The sequence below is a fragment of the Pseudonaja textilis genome, chromosome 1, assembly GCF_049901715.1.
Source record: "Pseudonaja textilis isolate UNSWEBS1 chromosome 1, rPseTex1.2, whole genome shotgun sequence".
NCBI classification, from domain to species: Eukaryota; Metazoa; Chordata; class Lepidosauria; order Squamata; family Elapidae; genus Pseudonaja; species Pseudonaja textilis.
Genome location: NC_141990.1, coordinates 222,018,196 through 222,044,639, shown reverse-complemented (window position 1 = coordinate 222,044,639; position 26,444 = coordinate 222,018,196). Strand labels below are relative to the sequence as shown.

The 26,444-nt window shown below is 47.9% G+C and overlaps 1 protein-coding gene across 1 annotated transcript; it reads right to left on the bottom strand.

Annotated features, from left to right (window-relative positions):
* Positions 1–11,413: 11,413 nt before the first annotated feature.
* On the bottom strand, positions 11,414–23,505 carry DES (desmin). The gene is made up of 9 exons (XM_026707950.2): positions 22,809–23,505; positions 19,430–19,490; positions 17,973–18,068; positions 16,743–16,904; positions 16,486–16,611; positions 15,815–16,035; positions 14,913–14,956; positions 13,633–13,715; positions 11,414–12,708 (listed from the first exon to the last, which is right to left on the bottom strand). The coding sequence occupies exons 1-9, from the start codon at positions 23,360–23,362 to the stop codon at positions 12,667–12,669; spliced, it is 1,389 nt and encodes a 462-aa protein (XP_026563735.1). The 5' UTR covers positions 23,363–23,505; the 3' UTR covers positions 11,414–12,666.
* Positions 23,506–26,444: the final 2,939 nt, after the last annotated feature.

Here is a 26,444-nt window from a genome sequence, read left to right as displayed (position 1 = left end):
AAATATAATTAGCAAAATATCTTCAAGCTACAGTTAGAGGGACATGTCCATGAATTAAGAGGTCTTATTTGTATAGGTCCTTGGGTCTATCATTTACTGGTAATCTCCAAGTCTCAGTCTCATGAGGTAGTAAGCACTTCCTAAAGAACATGGACGAAGACACAGTTTCTAAAATGGTGATGTTGGGCACATTTAGTGTGACTGTGCGTGACTAGAGCACTCTTAAGTTCTAATTGTGCTAAAACAGAATTAAATGTGATGGGGAAACAAAGCTGTGATCCCTTTGGGTTTACATGGGGTGTTTCTGGTGCTGAAGAGAATGTAAGTCTGCTACAGAGAACCAACATTTAGATCACACTCGATGTCTCTTTAATAGCTGCAGAGCAAAGAGCAGCACTTTTAAGGGTCCCTTCTCCTGTCTGTAACACCATTAAGAGTCTGGGTGTTGAAGCCAGTGCCAAGCAGAATCTGTACAGGAGGCCCTTCCATATATGAGGGGCTGCGGTGGTAGCACATTTCCAAAATGCAGGTGGACATATTGTGAATAGGAGGAAGCCTGGCGTAAACCAGGGATAATGAAAAACATGCCACCCTAATTAAGGTGACCAACCGTCCTCCTTTAGGGGGGACAGTCCTCCTTTTGTAAGTTCTGTCCTCTCTCGAAAAGTGTCCTCCTCCATTTCCTCCTTTTTGATATTTGAAGACTAATCTGTAAATTTCCGTATTTGATCGATGCCAATCCGATCCGTTGTGTGTGATGTGACGTATTTGTATTTGACATGACGATTCATCAAGGCTCGGTACAGTGCGGCGAGACGCGATTATGAGACGCATGTGCTCCACACAGAATTGTTTTGGGAGAGTGTGCCGTGCACAAGTGGCTTTGTTTTTTTTCTTCAATTAATTTGTGGTCCCCCTTTTCATTGTAAAAAAGTTGGTCACTGTTATGTCCCTGGAACTTGCAAGAGTTCCCACCCAGGTCCGCTCACGCTGCGGGGGCGTTTGCTGTCCCTCATTGGCTGGTTTCCCCCAGCAGCCGGCTATAAAAGCAGGCTGCGGGGTTCAACCAGTCGCTGATCGCTGCGAGCCAGTTCCAGGCTTGGCAAGCACGTTCAGTCCTTTATTATTCTAATAAAGTATTTGTTGTATTTCAAGGGAAAGAGAGGCTTAGACCAGGGCATACAATTAACACGTTTATTGAAAGAACAGTGGTTGTCGCGTCTGCCAGCCAACGGGCAGACTAGCTTGCGAACAACGGCTGGCTTGGCTTGACAGCCGGCTTTTTATAGTCGGCTGTCAAAGCGACGCCAGCCAATAGGAACGGTTGTTGAACTTGCTTATGAATGGACCGGTTGGAGCCCCAACCGGTTCCCAAGACATAACACCCCTTCCCCCAGATGGGAACACACATAATCTTTGAGATACGCCGGTGGTCTGTGTTGGCGACCCGAGCGGCGTAACTCAGGAGATTCATTGGGCGAAGACAAGTTCGCGGACCCCAGGTCAGGGTACGTAGGGTGGCGACCAGGGCTCGGTGCAGGAACTGGAGTCAGTGAAAAGTCTCTGCCTTCACTGGGGATAAACGGTGGTGCTCCCGGCTGGCAGTCCCGGTCTACTGCCTGCTCTCTCTGCTCCGTTGGTGAAGGTTGGTCACTCTGGGAACCCCTAGCTAGACCTTGGAGTGGCGCCCGCGGCTCTTCTGGTGGAGACGGGTCTGGGCCGGTCAGGCTGCTCCGTCGTCTCCGCAGCTGGTCCAGGTGTCTTCGCCACACACGACCGTCTTCAAGTTGGACCCGATAAGATCTTGGACCCGTGACAGCCACGACTTTTCCGGCCACCCACAGTGGGTCCCCGCGTAGTTCCTAGCAAACACTAGGTCCTGAACTGCGAAATTCCTGGCCAGACTGTCAGACCCCAAAGGGGTGTCTGGGCAGTAGTGGGGTGCAGCCTGTCTAAGGCAGTCCTCAGGCGTCTCCCCATCAGCAGCTCAGCCGGGATTTGTTCGTAACTGTGCACGGTGTGGTATGCTGGCTTAGGAGGAATTGAGACAGTTTAGAATGCCAACCCACTGGGCGAATCTGGCTAATGCCTCCTTGGCTGATCTGACTGCCCGTTCAGCCAACCCGTTGCTGGGGGTGGAAGGGGCCGTGAGGACATGTCTGATGCCTAGATTTGTGACATACCTACTAAATTCGTTCGAGGTGAACTGGGGGCCATTATCGGATACCAGTGTGTCAGGAGTCCGTGAGTTACAAAAAGGTGAGTCAAGGCTTTAACAACTGCCTGTGTGGTGGTCGTGTGAAGTAAGGCCACATCTATCCATTTTGAATAGGCGTCCACGACCACCAAGAAGGTCTTGCCGTGCATTGGCCCGGCCAGGTCGATGTGAAGCCGTGACCACGGGCATTGGCACTTTCCCACTTTGTGGGTGTGGCGGTTGGCGGGGCTGCCCTAGATTCTTGACAGGGTCGACACGAGCTTACCCACTTGGCGATCTGATCGTCCATCCCGGGCCACCAGACGTAGCGAGCTAACGCCTTCATCCGCACGATTCCTGGATGGCCCTCGTGCAGCATCTTCAGGACGGGTATGCGAAGGGTGGTTGGTATGACCACTCTGGTACCCCACAATAGGCATCCCTGCAACTTAGAGAGCTCTAGCTGGCGAGTTTTAAATGGGGCGAAATCAGCTGAATAGTTGGTTTCGGCCACCCTCCCTACCCAGTCCAGAACCTGGGCGATTGTTCTGTCCTTCTTGGAATGTGATGCTATGTCGTCTGCAGTCACCGGTAGGTTTAGTTCGTTTACATCAAAAATAGTATGCACAGGAGCTGGGTCCTCGACTGGGGCTGGCAAGGGCAGCGGCTGAGGGCATCAGCGTTGTTTAGATTTTTCCGGGATGATAGACCAGTTTGTATGAGTACGCCGCCAGGAATAAGGTCCATCTGGTCATCCTAGGTGACAATATCTGTGGGGTTTGCTTTTCCCCTGATAATAATCCTAAAAGCGGCTTGTGATCAGTGATAAGTTCGAATTGGTGTCCGAATAGAAATTCGTGGAATTTTTGACTGCTGCTACTGCAGCCAAGGCCTCCTTATCAACCTGGCTGTAATTTCGCTCCAGTCGCTGAAAGGGTTCTTGAAAAGAAGGCAATTGGTGCCTCGGAGCCATTGGGAAGCCTGTGACTTAAGACAGCTCCTATCCCAAAAGGGGATGCGTCTGCGGCTAGGACCAAAGGAAGGCGTTGGTCAAATTGTATTAAGACAGCCTCAGAGGTGAGTAGAGATTTGACTGCCACAAATGCTTGGTTTTCTTTGGGTCCCCAGTGCCATGGTGTGTTTCTGTCTAAAAGTCTGTGCAATGGTTCAGCAACTGGCCTTGTGTGGGAGAAATGAAGCGTAGAAGTTCAATAACCCCAGGAAGGCTTGTAACTCGGTTTTGTTGGTAGGCGTGGGCGCCTCGTGGATGGCCTTGACTTTCGATTCCACCGGGTGGATGCCTGAGGCGTCCAGCCTGTAGCCTAGAAAGTCCACCTGTCTAGTGGCGATGGTACACTTCTCCCGTTTTAGTTTGAGGCCATGCTGCCTGAACTTCTCTAATACTGCCCTGACTCTCTGGATGAGTTGGGGTCTGTCCCTGGCTGTGACTAAGATGTCATCGAAATAAGGCACTACGCCGGGAGACCTTGGAGGATTCGCTCCATCAGTGATTGGAAAATACCTGGGGCTACACTTACGCCAAACTGGAGGCGCTTACATCTGAATGCCCCTCTGTGTGTAACTATGGTCTGTAAGTCAGCTGTTTGGTCATCCACGGGGAACTGTTGGTATGCCTGTGACATGTCAGTTTGGCGAAAATGGTGCCAGGTTCGAATGTGTGTAACAGGTGCTGAATGACTGGGACTGGATATGCGCTAACCTGTAGATAACGGTTGATTGACGTCTTGTAGTCAGCACAAATTCTTAGATTACCGTTTTTTAGCGGGGTGACTATGGGGGTCTCCCACTTAGCGAAATCTGTAGGTTCTATCACCCCTTGTTTTAGTAGTTTGTCTAGTTCGCGTCCAATTTGGGGGCGGATGGCGAAGGGTACTCTACGTGGTTTTAAACGACAGGGGACTGCCTGTGGGTCTACTGAGAAGGAGATGGAGTGCCCTTATAGCAGCCTAACTCACTACTAAAAACGTCAGAGTAGTCTGTAAATAAGGAGTCAACATCAGAAGTTGAGACAGCATGGACTCCTTTTTATACTAAGGCCGAGAGAGGGGAACCAATCCAACCCCAAAAGACTAGGGAGGGCACCATTAACAACCACTAAAGGCAAATGGCCTTTAAAGGTTTGGAATTTCACGAGAAACTTGCCTTTCCCGAGGACGGGGATGTTCTTTCCTTGGTAGTCTCTCAAGGTGAGATGGCACTTTTGAAGCTGTTTCTTTGTCAGTCTGGGCTGGATCTTCTTAAGCGTGTCCCAAGATATGATTGAGAGCGCTGACCCCGTGTCTACTTCCATGCGGCAGGGATTACCTTCTAGTAAAACAGAAAGTGTAATTTTATTGGGGTGTAGAGTGTGTGGTTGGCTTGGTAGCAAGTATGGCATTTTCTACTTGCCTTGGGGAACAGGAGAGGAAGGAGATCTTTGTGGAGAGTGCGCGCTGCCTGGCAGACTCTTGCGAGGTGACCTTTCTTGTGGCAGTTGTGGCAGGTGGCGTTTTGGAACCTGCAAGATGCCCGGGAATGGGAACCTCCACAGGTCAGGCATAAAAGAGTTTGTTTTGGACCACTGTTGTTTCTTGGCCTCACTCCTACCTGCGGCTGTCTCGTTGGTTTGAGGCGATGCACATCAGAGTATTCTGCCGGGTCATCCTCACTTACCGCTTCTTCAGAGTGTACAGAGGAAGTGCTAGGTCTGGGAGCGGTGCCCTGGATCTCAGCTGCGGACTGTGCTGCAAGTTCTGCAGCTAAGGCTTCTTCAACTGCCTGGGGAGGTTTAGGTCTCTTTTAGCCAGCAAACGCCTCTGGAGTTTTAGATCCCTCACCCCACAGACGAGTTGGTCTAGCAGCATGTCGTCCAAATAATTCTTGAACTCACATTGTAGAGCTGCTGTCCTCAGGGCTGCCATATATTGATTTATGGATTCCCCCTCAGCTTGCTTCTTCATCCTAAAAGCGAAGCGCCTAGCAATCTGAGACGGTTTTGGGGAGTAGTGGTTGGATAGCGTTTCCACCAGCTCTGCCCATGGGACATTCCCTATTTCTCGTGGGGCCAGGAGTGCTGTGGCAGTGTCAATACTACAGCCCCACAGTAGCTGAGGAAGTAGGATTTCTTCCTCTGCTCAAGCTTCAGCCAGTCCAATGGCATCGATAAAGTGGTTGAAGCGATTTTATATGAGTCCCACTTTTCCTCATCGGGTTTGAAGTGGGGGAATACTGAATTGACATTCATTTTGGATCCCTCAGTCTCTTGGTAGACTGGTCTGCCTCACTGGGAGCTCGTTGTCTTGGATTGATGCTGCTTGGGGCGTGGGCGGCTGTGGCTACAGTGCCCTATTCTCACTCAAGGACTTCGGCTTGTCTGAGGCGCTTGAATTTTCGTGCTCTTTTGCTAGCGTTAGGTGGCTGTGGCTGTGGTGCTGTACTGACAGCGCTTTAAATTCGAGCCCTTTTTCTTCTTATTATTAATTCTTTTTTTTTTTTTGGCGAGGCGGCTGAGGCGCCGCAATTTCACTGGGAGTCTTCACTTAGAGACGGCTTCTGTAATTAGTGCCCAATTGTGATCGAGGCGGCTGAGGCTCTCAGCGCTGTAGCTTGCTCGGGGCTGCAGCTAAGTGACAGCCGTTAGAATTTTCGCGCCTTTTTTTTCCGCGCGCGCGGGCGGTTGCGGCTTCAGCGCCCGACTTTCCCTATCCATGGTGCTCTAACCGACGCGCTTTCTCTGATAGCGCCCGGCCTTCTCTAACCCGGTTGATCTAACCTGAGCTTTCGCTTTTGCGCTGACAGGCTGCTGAGTCCGATGGCTCGGTAAGCAAACGGCAAGCGGCTGCGGCTTCCGCTGACAGGCTCCTGTTCCTTTAGAAAATGCTCCTGGTTAGCCTTCACATCCCACCTTCGTCGCCAGTGTTGTATTTCAAGGGAAAGAGAGGCTTAGACCAGGGCATACAATTAACACGTTTATTGAAAGAACAGTGGTTGTTGCGTCTGCCAGCCAACGGGCAGACTAGCTTGCGAACAACGGCTGGCTTGGCTTGACAGCCGGCTTTTTATAGTCGGCTGTCAAACGACGCCAGCCAATAGGAACGGTTGTTGAACTTGCTTAACGAATGGACCCGGTTGGAGCCCCAACCGGTTCCCAAGACATAACACCATTGTTGCACCCATGCCCTGGTTCAGCCTCTCATTGCTCAACTACAACACTGGCGACGAGGATGGGATGGCTACCAGAGGCAAACCGCAACAGCTGAATCACTAACCCGCTGATCCGCAGCCGCGCAGTCAGAGAGCTCGGTCGGCAGACAAGCGAAAGTGAGAAGCGTCTGTAGCCGCTTTTGGTAGCAAGCTACAGGGAAGTGTGGCGCTGCGAGCCGCAGCCGCTCAAAACTAAAGGGCGTGAAATTCAAACGGCTGTCGTTTGAATTTCTTTACAGATCACAGCGCGGTGCTGTGTTTCTTTTGAAATCACTGACGCCACGCAGGCGCCAAATTCAAAGCGCTGCCAAACAGCCGTTGCCGCTTACCGCGTGTAAACCCAGAGAGAGAACGGGAGGTGCGGAGCCTTCCCAGAGCTGTAATCACTTGCCTGCCTAGGCACAAGAGTTTTTTCTTTCCTCCATTGTTGTCCCAGAGAGATTCCATAGCAGTTAGCCACTAGATTCTCAACATGAACTCCAACCCAGCCTTCCCATCGTTCAAGCCGGATGAGGAGAAATGGGAGTCATACAAGAATCGTTTTAACCACTACATCGACGCCATTGGGCTGGCTGATGCAGGGGAGCACCGAAAAAAATCATATTTCCTGATCTACTGTGGAGCCATCGTCTTTGATACTGCCACAGCACTCGTGGCTCCACGTGAGTTAAAAAACGTCCCCTGGACAGAACTGTTAGAAATCCTTACTAACCACTATTCTCCTAGACCCTCACAGATTGCCAGGCGGTTCACCTTCCGAATGAGGAAGCAATCAGACAAAGAGACCATCAACCAGTACATGGCTGCCCTCAGAACTGCAGCACTCCATTGTGGGTTTGGGAGCTACCTGGATGACATGCTCCTCGATCAGCTAGTCTGCGGGGTCAAGGATCTTCACCTCCAAAGGCGCCTACTTGCTAGGAAGGACCTCAACCTCACTCAAGCCGTCGAGGAAGCCCTGGCAGCGGAGCTGGCAGCACACTCAGCCACCGAGATCCAAGGTCCTGTTTCCAAACAAATTGCAGTTTCCGTCCACTCTGAAGAGGTGGTCATCGAGGAGGACCCCAGTGATGCGGCCGACATCCACCGCCTCGCCCACACCAGACACCCGCAGGTAGGAGCCAAGCAAGAAAGCATCAGTCCACCCAAGCACATCACCCTGTGCCTATCCTGTGGTGGATCTCACCTGAGGGCCACCTGCAAATTCAAGGGAGCCACCTGCAACATTTGCCACAAAAAGGGGCACATCGCCAGAGTCTGTCAAGCCGCTCACAACTCGGCACAAAGGGTCCCTTCCTTTTCACATTCTGGACCCCAAAGGCAAGTATTGAACTGTCGCACTCACCACCATGCTAAGCACGCTTGCCATGCCATTAGTAAAATCTCTCTCTCCGTTTTATTAGAAGGTAAACCTTGTAGCATGGAGGTTGACACGGGGTCAGCGCTCTCAATTATCTCTTGGAGCACCCTCAAGAAACTACAGCCCAGTCTATCCAGAAACCGGCTCCAGAAGTGCCAGCTTAGCCTGAAGGACTACCAGGGGAAGGACATTCCTGTAATCGGCAGAGGCAAGTTTCTTGTTAATTTTAAAACTTTCAAAGGCCACCTACCTCTAGTGGTAGTTAACGGCAACCTCCCCACACTCTTGGGGCTTGATTGGTTCCCCCACCTCGGCCTAGGGTTAACAGGAGTCCATGCTGTCTCAACCTCTGACACTGACTCCTTATTCGCTGACTACTCAGACGTATTCAGCAATGAGCTGGGGTGTTATGGTACCCCTATCTCATTCTCAGTCGACCCCCAAGCAGTCCCAATTCGGTTGAAACCTCGTAGAGTTCCATTCGCTATTCGGCCTAAATTGGATGCGGAACTGGATAAATTATTAAAACAAGGGGTCATTGAGCCAACAGATTTCGCCAAATGGGAGACGCCCATTGTCACACCCCTCAAAAAGACGGTAGCCTGAGAATTTGTTCAGACTACAAAACCACAATTAACCGTTTTTACAAGTTAGTGCTTACCCAGTACCCGTCATTCAACATTTATTGCACACTTTTGAACCTGGCAACATTTTTGCCAAATTGGACATGTCACAAGCGTATCAACAGTTCCCTGTTGACAATCAAACAGCCAAACTGCAAACCATTGTCACTCACAGGGGTGCTTTCCGGTGCAAGCGTCTCCAATTTGGCGTAAGTGTTGCTCCAGGCATTTTCCAATCCCTCATGGAGCGGATATTGCAGGGCCTCCCTGGTGTAGTACCCTACTTGACGACATTTTGGTCTCGGCCAGGGATAGACCCCAACTCTTCCAGAGAGTTCGAGCAGTGCTAGAGAGGTTCAGACAGCATGGCCTCAAGTTAAAAGGGAAAAATGTGCCATTGCCACTAGACAGGTGGACTTTCTGGGTTATAAAATTGACGCCTCAGGCATTCACCCCTGGAGTCCAAGGTTAAGGCAATTCATGAGGCACCCACACCAACCTCCAAAGCAGAGCTGCAGGCCTTTTTGGGATTATTGAATTTTTACGCATCATTCCTGCCCCACAAAGCATCAGTGGCAGAACCCCTGCACAGACTTTTGGATAAAAAATCATCTTGGCACTGGGGACACAAGGAAGACACCGCTTTGCGCAATCAAGTCACTACTCACTTCAGATGCAGTCCTTATTCAATTTGACCCTAACCTTCCATTAGTACTGGCAGCTGACGCATCCCTTTTGGAATTGGGGCAGTGTTAAGCCACAGGCTCCCCAATGGCTCCGAGGCCCCCATCGCCTTCTTTTCCAGGACGCTCTCTGCAACAGAGCGCAATTACAGTCAAATCGATAAGGAAGCTTTAGCAGCTGTCGCAGCAGTGAAGAAATTTCATGAATTTCTTTTTGGCCACTTTTTCGAGCTAGTCACGGATCACAAGCCTCTCCTGGGTCTCCTAGCAGGAGACAAACAGACTCCCAAGTGCTGTCTCCCAGGATGACGAGGTGGACCCTTTTCCTAGCAGCGTACTCGTATAAACTCATACACCGTCCAGGAAAAACATTATCCCACGCAGACGCCCTCAGCCGCTGCCCCCTGCCTGCTCCAGCTGAAGACCCTGCCCGGTCCACGCTATCTTCGAGGTCACCCAGCTTGACCTTCCCATCACTGCCCTTGACATCGCCTCCAAATCCAAGGCAGACAAAACGATCGCCCAGGTACTGGACTGGGGTGGGAGGGGTGGCCGGGAAATAACATTGAAACCAAATTCACGCCTTTTAAGACCCGTCAACAGGAGTTATCGAGTTTGCAGGGCTGTTTGCTGTGGGGCACCCGAGTGGTCATCCCGACCTCACTTCGCACCCGAGTCTTGGAGGCATTACACGAGGCCACCCTGGCATCATCAGGATGAAGGCGTTGGCACGCAGCTACGTCTGGTGGCCAGGCCTCGGCGATGACATCATCAGATGGGTAAGCTCTTGCCATCCCTGCCAAGAATCCCGACCATCCCCTCAATCGCCTCCCCACAAAGTGGGAAAGCGCCAGCGCACCTTGGTCCAGGATTCACATTGACTTGGCGGGCCCGATTCACGGCAAAATGTTCTTGGTGGTCGTGGATTCTTACTCAAAGTGGATTGATGTGGCCCAACTATCCACGACCACCACAAGCAGTTACTAAGGCGTTGACCCGCCTGTTCGTAACACACGGGTTACCAGACTCTATTGTTTCCGACAATGGCCCCCAGTTTGCCTCAGCTGAGTTCAGTCGTTTCGCCGCTAACCTGGGCATCCGCCACATCTTCACGGCTCCCTTTCATCCTGCCAGCAACGGTTTGGCAGAGAGAGCCGTTAGGACCACTAAAGAAGCATTAGCAAGGTTCAGCAAGGAAGACTGGCACCACAGACTCTCCCGTTTCTTGCTGAGCCAGCACTCAACCCCGTGCACAGTCACCAATAAATCACCGGCTGAACTCCTGATGGGTAGACGCCTGCGAACAGTGCTGGACAGGCTTCACCCTAATTACTACCCTGACTCTCCCCTCGCTTCAACGTCGGGGGTTAGACATTTTGTCTTACAGGAACCTGTGTTCGCAAGGAACTACGCTGGAGACCCCTTGTGGATCCCAGGAGAGGTCGTGGCCATCACTGGCCCCAGGTCGTACCGAGTCAGACTGGAGGATGGCCGCATCTGGAAAAGGCACCTGGACCAGCTACGGAGGCGCCACGGTACCTATGCCAACGTTGACGCTTGGGCGCAGATCAGTCCAAGGCCGATGCATCAACCATACATCAACACCAGCACCAGTGACCCGTCACCACCTCCAGCCGAGCCGGGGAGTCTGGACATGGACCGGGACCGTCTGATGACCGACCAACCCGAATCAGCAGATGAAGACGCACCTCCATCGACCAGCTCTACGACTCCCGAACCAACGCAGACCGATGAGCAAGTTCGCGATTCCCCACCGGTCCAACCTTCCGCTACAGACTCGGAGTTACTTGACAACCCACCTGAATTGCGCCGTTCAGGGCGCCAGCACAGACCACCCGCTTATTTAAATGACTATGCGTGTTCGCATCTGGGGGAAGGGTGTTATGTCCCTGGAACTTGCAAGAGTTCCCACCCAGGTCGCTCACGCTGCGGGGCGTTTGCTGTCCCTCATTGGCTGGTTTCCCCAGCAGCCGGCTATAAAAGCAGGCTGCGGGGTTCAACCAGTCGCTGATCGCTGCGAGCCAGTTCCAGGCTTGGCAAGCACGTTCAGTCCTTTATTATTCTAATAAAGTATTGTTGCACCCATGCCCTGGTTCAGCCTCTCATTGCTCAACTACAACAGTCACCTTAACCAAAATGGTAGAGAAGCAGGACACGTTAGAAATGCCTCTGCTATACAAAGCATATAAATCTCTTGGAACCAGATAGAATCCCCTTCTCCTTTCTCCTTCTTATCTTCCTTTCTCCTTCTCCTCAATGTGTGATTAAACTGAATCAGATTTACTCTGCCAGAGCCAGCAAAGGACGAACATACACACACAGTCAGTTTTGTGCTGCATAGTTTATTTATCTCTTTGCAGGACCAGTACGTGTTGGGGAGGGGGGGGGAGTGTAGGGCTAGGAGTATTCACTTTCTCTCCATGTCCTCTCTCTCCATTCATGCACAGTTACAATCTGTTCTTCGCTCGCGCTCTCCATCAGTCCCTTCCTCTTCTCTTCTACACCATCTTTTGCAGGCCTTTCGGCAGTCCCTGCGGGACGGATTTGGGACGCGGCAAAAAGGGATCATCCCCCAAGCAGAGAAGCTTGCCCTAGGGGATGTGCTGCCCCCTGGCATCTTGTTCCTGTCCCTGGTGGCCTTTCTATCCCACCTCCCAAATCAGGAGCTTCACTTCGCAGCAGGAATGTGGGAGGTCCCGTCCCCTTCTGGGCCCAAATCTTCTACTCTAAGAGGCCTCGTTCACTTTCTCCTTTAGAGATCCTAATTTCCCTAGCACCCTAGCCTACACTTGTAGGAAACCCCCAAGACGGGCAGGGGGAAAACCTTGCCCAACAGAGCTTCAGTAGCATAGCAAAAGGGACAGGGGCAATCGCCAAGCTTAGAGATGCAAGCATCACCCACCCACAAGCAGAAAGGAGTCCTGCTCCCTTGAGGGTAGGGGCAACCCTGTGGCTTTGGTCCCGGAGGCAAGACTGGGCAGGTGACTCAGCCTCATTCTCTGGCCTAGGCTCACACGTCCTCCCCTTTCCTCTGTCTTCGCACGGCCTGCAGGTAGCTCTCATTACCGCTGCAGCAGAAGGACCCAGAAGGCGCAGGGACCCACACTCGGGTTGGGGTTGTCGCTGCACATGACTTATCAGAGCACACACGTACGTGGCTCGGGGCACGTGTGCCCATGTAAAGGCAGGCGAGAGTTCCCTTTTCAGGCAACGGCCAGACCCCGTACAGGGGCAGGAAGCCTCACCTCAAACCCATGCCCATACACACGCACTGCACATGCACGCACGCACGCACATACACACAGAGCTGCACCTCTCTTTCTGCCCTCCTCCTGCCAAAGGGCAGGAAAAGGAAAGAACGAAAAGAAAAGAAAAGGAAGAGGAGAAAGGGAGCCGAAGGAGAGAGGCTTGGGGGAACAGAAGGCTTCTTGTACATTCAGTTGAGCGGGTGAGGTTCTCCAGCGATGCTCTTACAAAAGGGGTGTGCGGGAGAAGGTGTGGGAACCGGCATCCCCTGGTTTTTTGCACACGAGAAGGAGAGGGTTGAGATGGGCCAAGTCGCTCTGGGAGTTACAAGACCTACATCATTTCATTATGTTGCTGCATGGCTTCGCTGACCACCTGGAGAAAAACAGAGACTTCTGTTAAGGAAAGCCCTAAGTCCCACCCTCCTGGGCCTTCTGCCAATCAGGTGGGGCCTTTGCTCGTTCCCACCAGTGGCTTCCCCATTTCTGCTTTGTAGGGACAGAAGAAAAAGGAAGACAGCTACATCCAGCTATGTTCCTTCAGGTGCATCTCCCGTTCCTTATTCTCAGTAAGCAGGGGTGGGATTCTACCAGTTTGGACCGGTTTGGGCAAACTGGGTGCTAAGTTTCCATCTGGTTCGCCGAACCAGTATTTCAAATGACTGTCTGGCCCCACCCACCCCTCCCAGGAGCCACGCCCATCACGGCCATGCCCACCGAGCAACTGGGCAGTGAACCGGTTGCTGGGATTTTTGAATCCCGCCTGTCAGTAAATCTGACACCAAGAGGGCGAGCTGTTCTCAGAACTGTTCTCCCTGCTCCACAATAATAAGGCGTCAAAATATTCATGAACTGGCAGAGGCATGGTGACAAGGTCAGCCAATGAATAGGCATAGCAACTAAGTCGGCCAATGAGGGCTGTTTGGAAACTGAAACTGGAAGGAGCCTAGGCGTGGCTCTATATTAAGCTCTGAGCTTTGAAGCTGCAGTCTTGTCTGCAACTGTCTGAATCGAAAGGGAAACTGTTCTCTGCTGTTCTCTCATCTACTTGTGTTTTTGCCTGTAACTCTCTACCACGATGAAAGAACCTACAGTGGTATTGTACTTTTACATAATTATGTGTTATATGTATATAAAGAAGTTAATGAACCAGTCATCTGTGTGTACTTTCTGGATTGCAATTTCTGCTGCAGACTCTAACAAATTCAAGACTAGCTTTATTTATTTTTCCTGGGGTTTTCTATTGGGCAGCCGTGTTGCTAACCCTTCTGATTTTCATCAATGCCCACTGTCAGCTTACCTCCCCATCACGTGTCTCGATGGTTTTGATGGTCACTGTTTTTTTGGTATGGACCTCAGAGCTCCTCTGCTCTGGGCTGGTCTCTGTAGGACAGAAAGAGGCATGAGTTGATAATGGGTGGACTCTGGGCTGCGCTTCATGGGAGAAAACGGCATCTGGAGAATTTCCTCTGTGGCTGGGGATGTTTTCTCCCAGGCTCACTGTTCTCCATCTCTTGCTCACACCAAGACTTAAGAGTAGATGGGTACCACGTTCACTTCATGTCCCTGACACCACGCACACCACACCGGCTCTTGTCAACCTGACTGAACAGTCTGTGAAACGCGGTGAGCATTTAGGCCAAAGTAAAATGATCTTCCAAGCTCTTCTTCAGTTCTACTCAATTGGGCCACAGCATCAAGGCAGAGCTTGAACTCAGAACTAGAATTACCGCAGCTATACTATTTAAGCTTATCTTTTAGCCTTTATAAGATTCTTTTGGGGCAGAAGAGAGAGAGAGTTTATTCTCGTTTTGATGCAATGCTGAGAAAGCGGCAGCTGTCCTGTTTGGTTTTGTTAGTGGCATGTATGTTTACAGTATTCACCGTGCTGCATTTCTTAATACAGTAGTCTCTGTTTATATTGTCTCATCCATGTTAGAAAGAAACATAAGAGATGGGCTCATTCAGCTCACTTATACATTTCTGGATAGAAGTACATATTATGCCTGGTACCAATCCCTACCCTCACCCCTGTAGAGAAAAACAGCTTTAGGTCAGACTAGTTTGGAGTGGAAGGTAGTCTGGGAATGTATAATCCTTCCTTCGTCTGAGCCTTCCTCCTTGCAGTTGTAGGGTTTGGGATACATTTGTCATTACGGGCCCATTTCAGGAACTCCAGGGCAAGGAGGAAAGTCGGAGAGGCAGGGAGGCAGGAGGGAGAGGTATGGTCTCAGAGAGCGGCTCTGTGAGTGAGACGGGCAGTTTCTAAATTTGATAAATAATGTAAATAAATAAAGGGAAGGGCACCATCTTTAGTTGAAAAGCAACCTCTTTCTCCCCTTCCTATAAACGTCATCCTCTAAAACCCCATTTTCTTTCCAAAAACATTTTATTCAGGAGTAAGCAGAACAGATTATGACAGACACGAAACACCTAATTCCATCCTCATTTGAATCACCATTCTAAAGGGAACCTCAGGTTTGGCCTTTCTTCCGTTTCTGTTCCATCTTTAACATTACAAACGTGATTTGCATGCCCACAGATCCCTTTAAGCACGTAGACCAGATCCACGTCACTTACCTCGGAAGTTGATGGCTGAAAAAGTTTGAATGGGCAGTGAAATTCTGTAAAGAAAGGAAGGGAAAGGGAGGTTAAAATAACCTTGTCTGTTCTTTTCTGCTTTCAGATTTCCTGTGTTTTACAGCAGCCTCCCTTGCCAACAATCATCATTATCCCTTATGGTCCTTTAAAAAAAAAACTACTTAAATTTGAACTAATTATATTCTTCTGGCTCGCATACTGAAGTGTTGTTTCCAGTCTTCTTGTTGTAATTCTAAAATTGTGTCTTGACGCGAATTCAGCATTATCGCAAAACGTAAATCCCACTAGTCCAAACTGCTCAGCCAAAAGAAAAAAATAACATTTGACTGCAAGAGATTCATTGGTTTATTTCTTTCCTAACTGTCACAACAGAAGGGCGCATTTCCTTCTTCGTTATTCTTTTGCTGCCACCAAGCACAAAGGCAGAGTTCAGATAGTGTGATAAGCCACATCTCTTTTACTAATGAGATGAACAGGCTAGGTTCAACACACAATAAATGTGGCTAAAACAGGCTAGGTTCAACACACAAAGCCATAGCAACGGTTGAATGCTCACAATAAACCAAACCAAGAAAGCCACTTTTTGGCCTCGTGAGGTGTCTGAACTCAGTCCCAGTAGAATATTGTGTGGCAATGACAGACTAAGGAAGGGGTGCCCAAACTTAGCAACTTTAAGACTTGTGGACTTCAACTCCCAGAATTCTCCCAGAAGTCTTAAAGTTGCCAAGTTTGGAGACCTCTGGACTAAGGCTTCCCAACCAGCGTAAAAACCTGCTGTTATTCCATCAGAGCAAAACCCACCCCAGACAAACCATCTATCAACCTTAATGGACTTAAGCAGCTACCTTCACAAGGCACGTAGTCTTGCAGATAGCGCTCACCTGCTCTCTTCACCCTCCAGCAGCTTGCGGTAAGTGGCAATCTCAACATCAAGGGCCATCTTGACATTGAGCAGGTCCTGGTATTCGCGCAGGTGCCGTGCCATCTCATCCTTCAAATGCCTGATCTCCTCTTCAAGCCTCTGGATTGTGTCCTGGTAATTGCTGGCCTCGCCGGCAAAGCGCTCCTCCATCTCCCTCATCTGCCTCATCAGAGAGTCATTCTGGAAGTCCAAAGAGGGAAAGCAGTGAGGAGAAAGAAAGGAGGAGTTTTTGTAGCCTTCCCCCCGCCCCACTTTTAAATTGAATATAAAAATACCCCCACCCCCCACCCCTTCCTGTCCATTCAAGGGACATAAGAGATTGTTGATCAGAACTTGAGATTTTACCAGGCAGCCTACATGAGGATCTTCAGCTGGCCATGGAACTTCCTCTATATGAAACAGATCTTCTGTCAATCTCCCTCAGAGATTATGAATGGCCTTTCCATCTGACAGCTGTGCAAAACTACAGCTGCCCATTCCCTGGGCAGTTTGCTTCCTCTGTGCTTCCCTTGCATTTGTTATCAATGAGCCCAGGGAAGAGGAAAAACGCTCCTCCCTAAAATGGTTCAATGCAAAGTCCAGCATTCTGAATTTGACTCCATGATTAATCAGGCGTGGCAGCTCACTCACCGTGCCCTTGAGCGCATCAATCTCACAGGTGAATGATTGGATTTGATGCCGGTACTCCATCATCTCCTGCTTGGCTTGGCGAATGGCATCGTTGTTTTTATTTGCTGCCTGAGTCAGGTCAGACACCTGTACGTAGAGCGGGGGGGAGCAGATAAAGCACAAATGCGGATGAATACGAGCAAATCCCACGAAAAGTGAAAACTAACCCCAGTCACCCCCCAGTCTTTTAGCCAAGTGCTGCTGCTCTTTCTCCCTACCTTGGACTTGTACCATTCCTCTGCTTCTGATATGTTCTTTGCAGCGATGTTCTCATACTGGGCACGGATGTCACGCAGTGCGGCGGTCAGATCCGGCTTTGACACGTCCATCTCCACCTGGATTTGCTGTTCCTGCAGCTGGGATTGCAATTCTCTAATTTCCTGGAGAAGTTACAAAGAGTGTACCATTAGGCCAATGCAGTAGGGAGAGGCTTACGAACCACCTTCCCTAATCGATACTGGTTAGGCTCCTTGTTCTCAAAAATTTTGAGAACCATTGAACTGCAAAAGAAACCTTTCAGTTGTGACAAGACCTTCTCCAACCTGATCTTTCAGAAAGTTATACGCTATTTCACACGACGCACTAATCTATGGTGGATTAAACCATTGGGTTACTAAATTAAGCCAGTTCTCTGAGTTCATACAACACATTGAAGCTATCAGGCTAAACCTAAGAAGGACATTCAACCAGAGTTCACTTCTTTATTTACTTACACATAATAGAAAGAATCTTGACAGACTAAGCCCTTACTACTTTCTCCATAATTGATACACCCTGGGAGATTCTAGCAAGTGGCTAGCCTTACTCCCATCCAGCTCCAGGCTGGCCTGCTTTTTGTCTCCTTATCAACACCCTTTTTGAAATGTGCTCCCTCCTTCCTGGGAGACTGCTCCTTCACTCCAGCCCATCACACCAGCTCTGGCTCCATAGGCCCCACCTCTTACAGAACCCCAAACTAATAACACTAGCTTGGTTTACATCATGCTTTGGTAGGGTTTGCCCAACATGTTAGGAAACTTTGTGCCGCTATACCGAAGTGTGATGCAAACTAGCAGGAGAAGGCTTGATGTTCTCCGGAAATCTTGTCTTAACTATAATCCGAATAATTCCTTATATTTTGAAATCCAAATAACAATTGTCTACCGCAGGGCTGTCAAGCTCGTGGCCCATGGGCCAAATGCGTCACTTGCTGGCCACGCCCAGGCCTGGTTTAGCGAAGGGGAAAAAAGTCCTGAAGCAAACTAGCAGGAGAAGCTTGCCTGGTGATATGAAACCTTTGATACTGGATATCATCTTCCTTCTTTTTTTTCTCCAATTAAAGCTGCTGCTATAGCTTAAATTCTGGGCTTGGTCCTCACTCACCCCCTTCAACAGCCTCAGCCCTCCTTCCATTCTACAAGCCATCGCTTTGAGAAGTACAAGGACACATGTACAAGACAGCTGCTTACTTCTTCATGCACTTTTTTGAGGAAAGCAATTTCTTCCTGCAATGATTCGATACGCCTCTCTAAGTCAATACGGGCCAGAGTGGCTGCATCAACATCCTGTAACAGGGGAGAAAAGAGGAGCATGACCTCAGCAATAATAATAGACCCAAGAGGTTGGCCTTCACTAAAAGAGCACAACTTCACTGAATAGGGAAAATGATCTTAACTTCCATTTAACTGTGTGCTCCTGAAAAGGCGGAGAGGTTGTGCCCCCACCCCCTCTGATTTTTGACTGACATCATCTGGGAATCTGGCCAATGAAAACAATACTGGAAGTTCTGGAAGCCCAGGAAATGAGTGGGAAGGACCCCAGCTGAACCAATTCACATGATCCTTGAACAAAAGGGCTACTAACATTTTCTAACATCACTCCAGATTCTGGCAACCCTGACAATGGCAGGGCAGTTGCCTGAATCTCAATTCCAAGTGCCTTGAAATGCAGGGTAAGTGCTGCTCCATTGTATTGTATGTATCCCTGAAGGAGCACTTAAACTACTCTCTGTGGCATACAGATCCTATTACAAATGACTCAAAACATCACACCATTTAGAATATTTTAAATATTCTAGTGACACGATAAAGTTCATATGTACCAGAGGGGATATTCAGCAGGTTCTGACCAGTTCTGGAGAACCAGTAGCAGAAAATTTGAGTAGTTTGGAGAACCGGCAAATATCACCTCTGACTGGGCCCGCCCCCATCTATTCTCTGCCTCCCGAGTCCCAGCTGATTGGCTGGGTCTTCTTTTGAGAACGGAGCTGGAAAGCAGGGTAGTGGGGTGGGGAGGGAATGGGATTTTACAGTAACCTTCCCCCAGGAATTGGGAGGGAATGGAGATTTTACAGTATCCTTCCCCTGCCACGCCCACCAAGCCACGCCCACAGAACCGGAAGTAAAAAATATTTGAATCCCACCACTGGTATGTACCTAGGTTGCACACTGTTATATAGACAAAAGAGTAGGAGCCGTTGCAATTATTCAAAAGGGGCTATAGAAGGCTGGCAACTTGATGTTCTCCAGAAATCTTGTCTTAACCACAATCCTAATAAGTCCTTATATTTTGAAATCCAAATATCAATTGTCTACCACAGGGCTGTCAAACCCGTGTCCCACGGGTCACATGCTGGCCACACCCACGCCTGGTTTAGCGTAGGGGGGGAAAAGTCCTGATATGTCATGTGACCCCCACCATAATGACATGAGTTTGACACTCCTGGTCTACCACTTTGGAAAAGATCTGAGAAAACGCTAACAGGTGGCGGAGTGGGAGACACACACAGTATGTCATCTCAGGAACCAAGTGGCAAAAGAAAGCTGAGCATGCACCTTTAAGTATGCCAAGTGATATTCCCTTTGTGCTATTTCACGGATCTTTCCTTCATTTTCCCAGACACACTGGAGGAAACATTTGGACTTACAGCTCTGAAAGCAGCGAGGTTGTTTTCTGCTTCTTCTTTAAGATGAATCTCCTCTTGCAACCTTTGAAAAAGCGCAGAAAAATGAGCCTTGGGCAGACTGGATAAATCACTCAATGGTCTATATATACAGCATTGCCTTTCTCATGCTTTAGAAGTCAAGGGCAGCACTTCACCCTAAACCTCTGACACACTCCCAAGCCACTCTAGTAAGATATCCATCAGGAACGGACAATTCTCCTACATTCCAAGGGGAAGGGGTGGGATCTGGCTGGTGGCCAGGCCTGGAATGGAGCAAGAACATGTCCTCTCATTGCCTGTTTTAGTCAAAGCCTTAAGCACAAAGGCATGAGCTCACTGATGGATAATGCTTACTTCCCCTTCCCTTTTAGGGTAGCACAGCTTTGCTCTAACGAGAAAAGCTGGAGCAAGAGCCAGAGACATGCAAAGAAACAGCATGAAAACTCTTGGGATGACTGGGATTCTGGAGATGACCCAATATGAAAGATACATGAGGTGTTGGGAGACAGGTGGAAGGCTACCAGGATGCTGAAATTCAGGATCGGTCTTCTAGATACTTTGACATGGGATTAGTGTAGCATCACCCAAGTCCATTTCCCCACCCCACCCCTCACCCTTCACACAGAAGATATTCAGAATTTGGGATTATAAAGTCTTATCACAATCAGCCAGGACAATTATTGTTCCTCGGGGCTGAATAAATTGAAACTGTAATCTAATATTTCTGTGGCGTTTGAGATTGGGAAAGGCTCAGCTTCTGGATTTGGACACTAAAGTTAGTGAATCAAGGCCCTGGAGTTCTAGTTTCCATATTCTCAACTACGTACCCATATTTGTGTATTTTTGTGTTTATAAACGCAGCACCCACAAACCTTACAGTTCTATATTGTCCAAATTTCTGACATCTTAATCCAGACAGGAACCTACAATTACAACAGTTGTTAGTTCCAGCTGTTGTCACCTGCTGGCAGAAGGCTTGCAGAGGCAGTCTTCTGTATAGGAACTCTTGCATCAACTTGCCCCTGTCTTGTGCCTCCTGATGTTGGCGTGGATGTTGGGGGACACGGTTACCCAGATCTTAAGGTCCCCAAGTTAAGAAAGGCTGTTTGGTAGCCACTTCCATTTCTTTTTATGTGGTTTCGTGGGAAAGAGCACAAGAAATGGACAAGTGATACTATTTGCTATGTTGCTATAACTCTGGGACCTTCAATTTGCTACCGTCCAAACTGGAAAGGAAGTTCTTTTTTGCTTCTCCATAGCATAAACACTGAGACCAAAGATCACAGCTGGCATACGCTATAAAGAACCAACAAGTAAAATGGTGATTCCCAAATTCAGTGCATATCTGCTCACAGTTCCAGGAGATCATTCAAATAATATATTTATGTTTTTATTGTACTGTAAGCTACTCAGGATCACATTGGATAATGAGATTGGGGGGGTGTTGTTCCAAATTTAATTAATAAATAAAATAAATATCTGGTTGAAAGCCTTTGGCCCCTGGATTTCTTTGTCTGAATTTCCCTTCTCTTATCTATAGGCACTTCCTATCAACAAACTCTTTGGCTGTTGCATTCTTCTGACAGGATCCACTTGTGCCCTGTCAATCACAAGTGGGTTAAATCTGGAGGTAAAGAGAAAGCCTCCAAGAGGATTGGCCACAGAGTAAGAGCCTAAGGATTATCCTTCCAGAAACCCTCTTAATGAATAGCCCAGTTTTTCTCCGAATTGTTGAACGATTTTCATCTCTCTCTCCTATTGTTCTAGCAGATTAACCTGTTCCATTGCTAGTATGAGGTGTGCCCGGCACATCCTATGTGAACCCTACTGAACCCTCCAGAGAAAGGAAACCATGACTTAGCATGATTTATGAACCCAGCTATTACGTCAGTCAAGCCAAGGGATGATCTTTAGGACTGCAAAAGCTGTAACTATACTGGTACAAACTGTGGGAGGTTATGAAGAATTTGCTGACATACAGTGAAGACCAACATCGGATGACTTCCTGGCAATTACTTTTCCTAATAAACTGAAACTGGATTTCCCTCCCCCCCTCATGACTAGAAGAGAAGTTCTGGAAGAAAGATTTATAGACTTGGAAGATGCGCTGGATAATATGATATCTTGTAACCTGCATCTGCATCAGCTCTTTAATATACTTTTTTTTTTTAAATGACGAAGGCAATGTAGAAGAGTGATTTTATTATTAAACCACTGATATATTTAATGTGCAACCCCAGAAGGAAATTGGTTTCGGGCTCTCACATGGAACTAATTAATTTAAAAAGTTTTAAATCCACCCTCTTTCTAATCTTCAGGATATCATTTTTCTTTATTTCAAGTCTTTAAAAACTCCTAGAAATAGATCATCATCATAGGCTTGTGGCACACATATCCTGAACTAGTCAGGGACTTAGTTGGGACATAAATAGACGATTTGCATCATGCTGGGGAAAAAATCAGAGCTACCTCATGGAAAGAGGCAACCGTAAGTCATCCTCACCCTACCATAATAAGTCAAGAGTTGATCTGACAAGAATTTGCAAACAATTGTTTAGAATATTACCCCTCCCACCCTACTTCATCCCCTGTGCAACTGAAAAGGAAAAAGCAGACCTAACTACGATGGAATTAAACTAAAGATACTCCTCATTAGAACCAAATGCCGGTGTTTGATAAGGAAGAATCATCCACTCCCTGCATAAATAAAATTATGTGTGATTTTCCATGAGGTCCAAATCCAAACAAGGTATTTGACAAGTATAATTTAGTCTTTTAATCCAATTTTTCTAAAAAGGCAGGGATTGGTGATCTTACTACTGATTTCTGAACCAGCACATATCCCTGTGCCAAAATAAACCTCACAAATATTTTCTCAGCATACTTAAATACTGTGCTAGCCTTTCTCTTCAGGATGAATCGTTTTAACTCTCAAAAGCTTTCTTCAGTTTCTAAAGATGGAAAGGAACATCACTGGACCCATTCTGAGCCTTATTCAAAGAATACATTTTGTTGGGCCCAGTGAGATAGAATATCTCTTACTAATTATGATGGCAATTTCAGGTTAGAGCACAAGAAGTTTGCAACATCAAGGTGAAAGTTGCTCAGTGCCGTTTACCGAGGGCCTGGCAAATATGGCATTGGATAGGAGAGATTTTCCATTGCTATTTGGAAGCTCGAAGACTACTCTCCCTGGCTGTGATTTGCATTACCCTTTCCTGTTTCCTCCATCTCTGCTCAAGTAAGTGTTGTACCTGTTCATGACTAGGAAGGAACTTTAAATTTTCAGATCAACATAAAGAGGGATGAGCTTAGAGAAAACAACAACAACATGGCAGCAAGTCATGGGCCTCAGTCTCACCTCTGCTTCAGCTTCTGGAGATCATCTATCAGATTGTCCCTCTCCACATCCACCCGCGCTCGCTGGTTGGTCAGCAGCTCCACCTGGCGCCTGAGCTCCCTCAGCTCTTCCTCATACATCTCAGCGATGCGTGTGGGCTCCTTGCCCTTGAGTCGATTGACTTCAGCCACCATGAGGGCATTCTGCTGCTCCAGGAAACGGACCTTCTCAATGTAATTGGCGAAGCGGTCATTGAGTTCCTGCAGCTCTACCTTCTCATTCGTACGGGTTTGCAGGAATTCCTGGTTCATGGCATCAGCTAGAGAGAAGTCAAGGACCTCGCCGGCACCTTGATAGGCCGAACGCAGCGGGGCCGAGTAGCTTGCGCGGAAGCTAGAAAGAGTGGGCACTGCGGCACTACGGGACACTTGGTATACCCGAGAGGAGACAGAGCTGGCAGAAGAACCCTTGGTGCCGAAGGAAGCCCTTGGGAAAGAAGGGGATGGGAAGGAAGGGGCAGCTGTCCCGCCAAAAGTACGGCGGTACGAGGAGACCCTCTGGGTGGAGTAGCTCATGGTGGCAGCTCAGTGGGACAGGCAGGAAGGCAGCAGCTGCTCTGGGTGAGAAGACAGAGTTGGGACGACAGCCGGAACTCTGCCTATTTGTATCCCTGAGTCCTGACATCATCATCCAACAGCCTCCTCCTTCTCCTCTCCCAGTTTGGAACAGCTGTGGATTCCTCTGTTGAGTAAGGGAGGAGGGAAATAGATGGCAGCAGCCAGCAAATAATCACGGGACTCAGTCATTTTTTAGGGAGTTCTGCTTGGCAACCGGAGCCGGTCCTTTCCCAGGAGCAGGCCTAGAAATTGACTCAGAACTCCAGAGGGGAGGAGGATGGTTAAAAGAAATGAAGAAGCAAAGAGGGGATATAGAAAACTCTCTTTGGAAAGTGGAAAAGGGGTGTGACAGAGATTGCTGTACAAGACAGAAGAGAGCAGGATAGGTATTAGGGGGCATTTACAGTCCTCCCAAGGCAAAAGAAATAAACCTACAATCCACACACAGTGTGCACAGACACCCAGATATCCCAGGCCAACAAGTTCTCCCACCCTGGAGTGAAGGCAATATGAGAAGTATTTATTAAAGTCACTGAATAAGGTTTTCCCAGAAAAGCAGAATCCCAGTGAAGCTTGTCTTAAGAATGATAATAAAGGATAAAGTCTAAAGAATGATAAAGAATAAAGGACAAAGATAAAGTCTAAAGAATGATAAAGAGGATAGCTGAAATCTAAAGAATGAAGCACAGGGGCTCCACAGCCATTTCCTAACTACAAAGCGATGACAGCTAGTGCCTACCCTGTCCTGGAGCCACTTCTGTTACCTTTCAAACCACCCTTTGAAACAGCTCCCACCCACCCCCACCCTGCAAGCAGCAGAAGAAAAGCCCAGGTCTCCTTTGTTAGGTGTCATTTTAAACGGAGCAATTTCAGAGCAGCTGAATCACTGACAATTACCCAGCAAGATCACTGCAGGGTGAGGTGGATCACCCAGTTTATCCATGCATCCAGCATGGAGCCTGACAACCGGCAGTCAGAAGTTCCTGACTCTCCTCCTCTTTGCATTCTCCCAGGTAGTAGCCACAAGACCTAAATAGCTCTGTCACCCTGAGCTGTCAGAGGCTATTCAGAGCCAGGAGGAAGGAGCACGTTAACTCTTTCTGCTCTTGGCTCATAGGATTACTCAGGGTGGCCCTCTCTTCGGCTCTGACAGCTGCTCAGCTTGTTGAGGTTCGGGCATTCGTGTATCCCCCTTCACAGCCTACAACCCCATCCCTCTCTCTGCCTCCCAACATCATGCTGCCCCTTGTTAAATTTAGGTTTTACCAACAAAGAAATAAAGGAAGACTTTGTCGGTAAAACATAAATTTTGACACAAAAATAGTTTGTCGCAAAAGCGACTGCCTGCGAAGGCCCCTGGGTGGGGCTGAAAGGTGAAAACGGAAGCAATATGCTCTGTCCTTTTATGGCAAGGGTCTTCAAACTTGGCAAGTTTAAGACTTGTGGACTTCAACTCCCAGAATTCCTGAGCTCATATGGAGGAATTCTGGGAGTTGAAGTCCACAAGTCTTAAACTTGCCAAGTTTGAAGACCCAAGCATTATGGGGTAGACCAGGTTGCCCTAATAGACCGGTCCCAAAAAACATTCCATGCTGCCCGTTACTTCCCACTTAAACCCACCCACAGGGATATGAATCAAAAAGGCCCCTTCTTGCTGAATTTTCTGGTTCTGCAGATCCTAGAGATTAAACCATAGTGGACACTGAATTGATCTGTAGCCAGAATGGATAGCCTCGCTCCACAGAAGGCCCTACTTTGTTTAATGCCAGCAAAACTGGCAGCTATTCACTTCACCCCAAGGAAGCGAATCCTGCAATCTGTCTGTGACATGGATAAAAGAGCACATCCTTTTAACTGGCCTTGAATCTTCCACCCAGTTCATGGAACCACTCATGGGTTCTAGTCATGTAAAAAAGAAAATTTTTCTTCACTCTACTTTCATTGCACTGATTCTGTAGATGTGGCTCATGCCATGATACAGAATAGGAAGGGAACACAAAAGTCTTACAATTCAGTCTGTATCGATGCAAGAAATCTGCTGATGCCACATCCATGACACCTGGTTATCTGAATTCAGCTTAAGTACACCTAGCTAAGGGTAACTTTACCTCTCATTGGATTTCCTTAATGTAAGAGAAAAATAAAAGCTCCCAATTTTGTAAATAGGAATTGCCCCGGGACCTTAATCATTTGGTCAGTGCACTTTTCTGAATGTTTTCTAGTTTTACAGTATTTTTTTCCAGAAAAGACCATCTGAACAATCTATGGTATTCAAACTGTACTCAAACATTATCATACTAGAAATTTGCTACAGTCAATAGTTTGGAGTGCCACAGTGTAGAGTTTTCTATGCTCTAAAAAAATGCAACTTGTCCACATATAACTCAGAATTATCCACAGGGCATGATTTAAACAGTCAAGAAGTTGGCTATGATGAAGCAACTGAAGGTTTGCCTGTTTTTAATGTGTTTTGCATGTACAACTTTGGAACTTTGATTGCACTGTCATGCTACCTACACACAGACAGACAAAACTTACATGTCTTTAATCCCCTGCAAAGGGGGTAATTTGTTAATATTGTAGATGCCAAATATTGTTCTAATATAGACCAAGAAAATAGAATGTAAAAAACATTGTATTTTGTTTGTTTGTATCCTGTCTTTATTATTTTTACAAATAACCCAAGGCAACAAGCATATCCAACATACCTTCTTCCTCCCATTTTGTATTTGGTGCCCTGAAATTCTTGAACAGTTTTAAATAAGGCAGTTTGGGATCTCAGCCTGGTTATTAACATTAACGTTAACACTAATGACTTTTGTAAATGCACAATGAGACTGTGGGAGAATCAAGTCATCACCCGCACCCCACCCCAAGAGAAATAGCTACTTCTGGGGGGAAAATGAATAAATGGCATTGGCAGGAGATTTGCTGGGAAACTTTAGTAGCCCTATTTGGGAAACTAAATTAGCATGGTTTTAATAATTTTGAAAGACATTTTGTATTCTGATATAATCATTCCTTAAATCCTGGAATCTAT